This window comes from Penaeus japonicus, unplaced genomic scaffold (genome assembly GCF_977035675.1).
Source record: "Penaeus japonicus unplaced genomic scaffold, GWHDUDI00000001_assembly GWHDUDI00000004, whole genome shotgun sequence".
Taxonomy (NCBI): Eukaryota; Metazoa; Arthropoda; class Malacostraca; order Decapoda; family Penaeidae; genus Penaeus; species Penaeus japonicus.
The window spans coordinates 30,018,262-30,024,951 of NW_028234406.1; the positions used below are offsets into that span (position 1 = coordinate 30,018,262).

Below are 6,690 nucleotides of genomic sequence, written 5' to 3' on the forward strand. Positions count from 1 at the left end.
GAGGGAGGGAGGGGAGAAAAGAGGAGAGCGCAGAGGGGAAAGAGGAGTGAGGAGAAAAGAGAAAAGAGAGGGAGGAGAGCCGAAGGAAAGGGAAAGGAAAAAACAGAAGAGAGAGGAGTGCGAGGGAGGGGAGGGAGGGAGGGAGGCATCGCCAAGACAAAGATACGTACGCACTCACACAATATCCATACGTGCCGATGCATACTGGGAAGCACACAGCCGTCCGGAATTCGAACGAGAAAGAATGTGCGTTCACCCTCTTACTTCCTTACACACGCACAGGCACACATAATTACGCCCTCAAGCGCGCATGCACTACGCAAACTTCCGACTTCATGCAACACTTCGTAAGCTGTCCATTAAGCGCTTGGTGTTGCTGTTATCATTAAGTGGGATTAGAGCCGCGACAGCTCCCTTGCCACGCACACACAAATACACAACGCACTCTTCTTGATTGGGACCCAAGCAAGGTCGTGCCGTCACATTCGAGGTCAACCAAAAAGCTCCTCCTCGAAACCTAGTCTGAACCGGGAGGCTTTGATGACGTCAGAGCTACCTCCTTCTCGACTCCAACTTACTCCTCCTCCTCCTTCCTCTTATCCTCTTCCTCCTTTCACTCCCCCCCCTCTTCCTCCCTTCCCCTTTCCCCCTTCCTCCCCCTCTCTTCCTCCTGCTGCTCTTTTCCTCCCCCTCCGCCTCCTTGATCGAGTGACCCCGTTCTCCTTGAAGGAATAGCCCGGCAGAGGCCGTGTGAGATCACATGCATGTTTAATACGTATTGACCGAAACGGGAGTGTCGTCTCCCACAGAGCGATCCTTGACCGCATACGGCGAGACCCCCCCCCCCCCGGCTCTGTTCCAGACCTACCATACCAGCCTCAAGGTGTTACTTTCATCCTCACGCTTTCGTTGCGGCGTTCATTCACCCTCACGCCTTGACCCTGTACTTCTGTTCCTCATGCCTTCCTCACGGTATTACTTACCGCCTAACATTATCCTCGCGGTGTTACTTTCACCCTCACACCTTAACCCCTGTAATTCTCTTCCTCACGTGTTACTTTCATCCTCAAGCTATCCTCGCGATGTTACTTTCACCCTCACAATACGATTTCAGTGTGTCTCCATTCCCTCCTCACAGCATAACTTACAGTCTTTCACATACTTCAGTGTTACTTTCATCCTCGCCTCTTACACACAATGTTCATTTCTTCCCCACACTTTCCTAAGTGTTAGTTTCATCCTCACACCCTATACATCGTTTCTATCCCCTTCATTTTATTTGTTTTAGAAAGATAATCATTAAATAACGTCAGTTAAAAATAACTGATATGAACAACGAGTCATAAATCAATTATCAACCAAATAACGCGCCTCATAAATAAAAGGTATAAGTGACGCCACTTATGAATATACATAACGCCACTCATACATAAATGATTCATCAGGTGACGCTTCCCGGAAGTTAATCACAATTTAAAAACGTCACTTTTACATACTGCATTCGCCCAAAGTCTGTTATCTGTAATAGTTAGTTATTTGTAATCTGCAACAGCTAAATCAAGTAAAAACATTTCGACTCGCTATAACCAACCATCGGGCACACCATACTCTCTGATCCAGTCTAATCTAATCTAATCCTATAGCTAATCTCTCAAATCCAAAGCATCCGCCACTTTCCTCATTTCCCTCTTCTCGCGACCCAATCCCCCCCCTCCCTTCCCTAATCTCCCTTCTGCCCTTGAAGGCGTCCCTAACACAAAGAGGAAGAGGACAGTCTCGAGGCACGGAAGGGCTGTCAATTAGGTCCCGGGTTAACCGATTGGGAAAGGAAGATTGGGGGAGAGATTAACCTGGCGGCGATTCCGGTGGTCACTGTGGCGGTGGTGGTGATGCCTGGTTTGCGAGCGAGCAGTGGTAGCCAACCAAGGTACCTACTGGAGACCAGATATCCCTTGAGCTAATGATTATAAAGTACCAATCCCTCGGTAGCACTTATGTAAATATCGTCTTAACAACTATGAGCATTGCCAACGCCCAGCTAGCCTCGTTGCACCTCCGCTGTCACTCCCTCGCGAGCGCCAAAAGTAGCTTCCCGATAACGCCTCCCACAGCCACCAACCGCGCGTGAAACGGGACAGCATCGCAGCCCGTGCGTGGTTGGCCGAGTGAGGGGAAAACGGCCTTTGTTTACCCTGCTTGTACGCCGCCTAGCCTCGCCTTGCCTCACCCCCCTCCCCCCAGGCCCCATCATTTTTAATCCCCTTTTTCCCTCTTCTTCATTTTCCTTCGTACGTTCCACGCGAGACTCGAGCTCATATGGGCTATATAAATATACACGCACACACCCATCTTCATTACCATCAAGTGCAATCATAATAAATGGTTTATTAATAGTGACGACACAGCCAGCGCATGCGTCGACAATCCTGTACAAGGTTAAACGTATTCGTCCCATCTGCAACATATTTCTTTGTACTGCATTACAATCACAGCGGTGGACATGTGAAAACCATACGAGACAACGGATCAGGGACGCTATCCGCCTAACCTAACGTTTAATACTGAGGCGCTGTTATTTCACGTTCGCCCGGCAGCGCCAGTTGTAGCCAACTTCCCCGAACGAACATCGCCGAGTCAAACACGCAGGACCTTGTTAAAGTCTCGTAACAACTCCTGGATTGCTGCGGCCATTATTAGTCACAACTACATCGTCAACGATAAACGAGGCTTATATCATGAAGCAGCGAGGGGGAGGAGAGGGAGAGAGTGGGAGAGGGGCAAGCGAGAGAGAGAGAGAGAGAGAGAGAGAGAGAGAGAGAGAGAGAGAGAGAGATGAGGAGAAAGGGAGATAGAGTAGAGAGAGAGAGTAGAGAGTTAGAGGAGAGAGAGAGAGAGAGAGAGAGAGAGAGAGAGAGGAGGGAGGAGAGGGAGAAGAGAGAGGAGGGAGGAGAGGGAGAAGAGAGAGGAGGGAGGAGAGGGAGAAGAGAGAGGAGGGAGGAGAGGGAGAAGAGAGAGGAGGGAGGAGAGGGAGAAGAGAGAGGAGGGAGGAGAGGGAGAAGAGAGAGGAGGGAGGAGAGGGAGAAGAGAGAGGAGGGAGGAGAGGGAGAAGAGAGAGGAGGGAGGGTAAAAGGGAGGGAGAGGGAGGGAGGGGGTGAGAGAGATAGAAAGAGAGAGGGAGAGGGGAAGGAAAGGAAGGATAGAGGGAGGGGGGAGAAGATGGGGTGAAAAGGAGAGGGAAGGAGACGAACAGAGCTGAGGGTGAAAAGGACGAAGGCAGGCAGGGGAGATGGAAGGGAGAGAGAGACAAGAGATGGAAAGGGGGCGCACGGGCAGGGGGAGGGAGGGAGGTCTCAGAGAGCGAGAGCTGTGCCAATGCCATCACCACGTGCGTTCGAAGATGTGACGACCATAATCGCGGGAGGACGTAACGAGGTCTCAATTGGCGAGATTGCTTCCGCTCGCCATTTCTACCTCGCACCACTTTCCTGTCCCTAGCCCAGCCTGGCTCCCTCCTCTTCCCCTCCTGTCCCCCCGCAGTTGGTACGCCAATTGACACTGCGATCTATGTATGGAGTGCTAGAAGACTCGCGGAGGATAAACACACGAAGTCATAGCCCCCCCCACCCACTCTCTCTCTCTCTCTCTCTCTCTCTCTCTCTCTCTCTCTCTCTCTCTCTCTCTCTCTCTCTCTATCTCTATCTCTATCTCTATCTCTATCTCTATCTCTATCTCTCTCTCTCTCTCTCTTCCCATCCTGACTTGCTCCGCCTCGACCAGCACCCACGTCATGCAGGGATAACGAACTGGACCTGCGTCCTGTTGCCTAGCCACTCACGACACCCTGGAATCCAGCCTGTAATCCTTGGATAACCGAGAGGGATTAACAGGTCACTGCTGCGGTGCAGTTAAAAGCTTTCCTATTTGTTACTTTCTGTCATTGGTAGTTATAAAACGAGCTATATCCCTGAATTTGCGATTTCTCCGAATAATTTAATGTTAACATCAACCATCGAGGTTTTATGTTCAGGCATTAAATGACCACGGTGTACCTCCAATCGTTTCGCCGTGAGTTAAGTATTAATTGTCTTGCCGTCAGTGCCCTTTTTACGGCGCAGTTTCACCCACTCTCCCTATTCTCTCCACACGAACCCGGATTTCAACCCAATGACGTCCTGACTATCGCCCAATTGCCTCAAATACTTCAAACTAAGAAAATTATACATCCTTCTTACTTTCACTATGCCTGGCGGACGTATTCTCGTGCTCTTCATTTCATGGATCTCCTATTCATTTATTTCGGTTACAATATAATTGTGTCCTTACATCATGGGGGCACAATGGGCAGTGGCGAAGGCCGCCTCTTGGATTCAAGAACGAATAGTAGGAAAAAAACGACGGTCACATGATCATGACTTCACCCCGGTCTCGCGTTGGCGCTTTGAACAGCGTCTCATATGGGCCTCGGTAGACAAAACAAACATGAACATATTTAATATTTGTTTCGGTTACCCTAACTTATGCTCCGATTCGCGGCCCCTGATGTTTCCTAGACGGTATGTGATAATGATCATTCCAATATTTCCACAAACTATCTTAAACAGGTCCCGTAAAAAATACTGTCGATTTCGCTCCCAATCGCGCAATACCGAGCCCCCCCTCCCTCCCTCACACACCAATAACTATTAATTTCCGGCAACAGCTGTCGCCATCACTATTGCTAATACTCACACCTAGCATGAAAGCCACAATACCTACTTCGAAAATGACCAAAAAGGCTTGATATCCAAAAAAAAAAGTTGTTTAAACATGCGGCCGGGATATATAATAAAGTTCAACGTTATATCGAGGGAGAACCTCTCTAAAATGCATCAAGTCTCCTTCTTCTTCAATACTCTTTCTAATAGCTTTCCCTTTGAGTAAACCACCCCTGTGAATGTTTTTCTTCAACTTTGAACTCTGTGACCTTGCCATAGAGAGTGATGGTATTTCCACAGATACAAGTAATAACGACCACATTCTCGTAACTGCGTCGACATTGCAAAACAAAGGAAGGTTGTCAACACACTAATTATTTAAAAATCGAATGTCATTGTCAAGTGATTAAGAAATGGGCGATACTTGACATACAACGATGTTGACCTTTACGTCTTGCGCTGAATCGCTCCTCATTGTGTATTCATGTCGCATTGTCCCCTTCCGAGAAAACATATCAATAAATACCTCCACACTCTTCCTATAGATGCGTGTAAGTCAACACAGGGAAAATAAGTGAATCGAATTTAATGGCAAAATAATTACGAAAGAAAAAGATCCGCGTGAAGCAAAAGTTTGACGGAGACGCGATGCTCACATGTCCAAACACAAACTTGGCCCAATGTAAACAAAGCCTCGTGACCAACCTTCTGCTTCTTCGGAGAGTTTTAGAAATGCAATACTTACCACAAATAGGAGGTTGAAGATGAAGAGGAGATACTTTATACACTTCATTCCCGTGTCGAGAGCCATTATTGAGGGATCCTTATTCACGACCGTATAGGTTCACTCTCACCACTGGCTGAGCCACAACTGAGGAACCACGAGAGAAAACCAACCCAACGGGAGGGAGCGCGGAGGAATACACAGGTAAATGAAGATAATGTCACTATTTATTGATGGCGCACTCAATTCCGCGAATTTATACTTTATCAAATAGTATCTGATTATCAACATGATTCAAATATTTCTTTATTTGCAATCTCTTTTAAATGTCACTACGTAATAATTCTGGAACTAGTTTTTAATGCGGAGGGATGGCTCCAGGAGTCACGACAGGTAAGAGAAAGGGTTATTGAAGGATGAATTACCTTTAACTGGGCTGCGGTCAGTAATCATTCGTAATTTTGATATCATAGCCACTAAACAGTGTTTTAATGAGATGTGCATTTCCAGAAGAAAGCCCTTTACATCTTCGAAAATAACAACACAACTTTCGGTGGTGGATTTCAATGCAGTTGGATCTTGTCTCCTCTTGATGTTACGCAATCAAACCAGCCGTATCAAAACACCACAAAGAAATGCCCCAAACATACAACAAAGGAATAAAATAAAACCATGAAACCGAATCGATACGCCGCACCAACCTTCATAAATAAAACAAGAGACTAATACATACAATCGTACATTCACACGACCATCTTGATCTATGTGAACCCAAGAATGCTGGAGAAAATGCTTGCGTCGCCAAATATAGCGAGGATGTCAGTTTTCGAGGAACAAACAACATAAAACAGCATCCATAATTTCCCCTGTGATGCCATTAGACCTGCGCTCACGAATGGAGGTTGTGTTTTGTGGGAATTTCAGCAAAACTATGTTACCACCTGTATTATTAGGTTGTTTGATCAAATGCTTTTCTTTAGAAGGATGCCGATGGAGAAAAAAAAATGTTCGTAGAGGAAGATGTAATGGAATATGGACTGTGTATGTATCATTTGGCTCTGGAATTACAATATTTTGCTTGTGCTATTTTTCCTGCCCACTTTCCCCCCTCTCTTCTCTCTCTCTCTCTCTCTCTCTCTCTCTCTCTCTCTCTCTCTCTCTCTCTCTCTCTCTCTCTCTCTCTCTCTCTCTCTCTCTCTCTCTCTCTCTCTCTCTCTCTCTCTCTCTCTCTCTCTCTCTCTCTCTCTCCAGCCCACATAATGTCCCCGCTAC

At 47.1% G+C, this 6,690-nt stretch overlaps 1 protein-coding gene across 1 annotated transcript in view; it reads right to left on the bottom strand.

Annotated features, from left to right (window-relative positions):
• Window positions 1–5,595, bottom strand: part of LOC122248180 (CD63 antigen) — a 246,586-nt gene extending 240,991 nt beyond the window's left edge. Inside the window, exon 1 of the mRNA XM_086536410.1 lies at window positions 5,440–5,595. Within this exon, the coding sequence (XP_086392536.1) occupies window positions 5,440–5,505 (66 nt within the window). The 5' untranslated portion in view covers window positions 5,506–5,595. The remainder of the gene's footprint in view (window positions 1–5,439) is intronic.
• Between the last annotated feature and the right edge of the window lie 1,095 nt (window positions 5,596–6,690).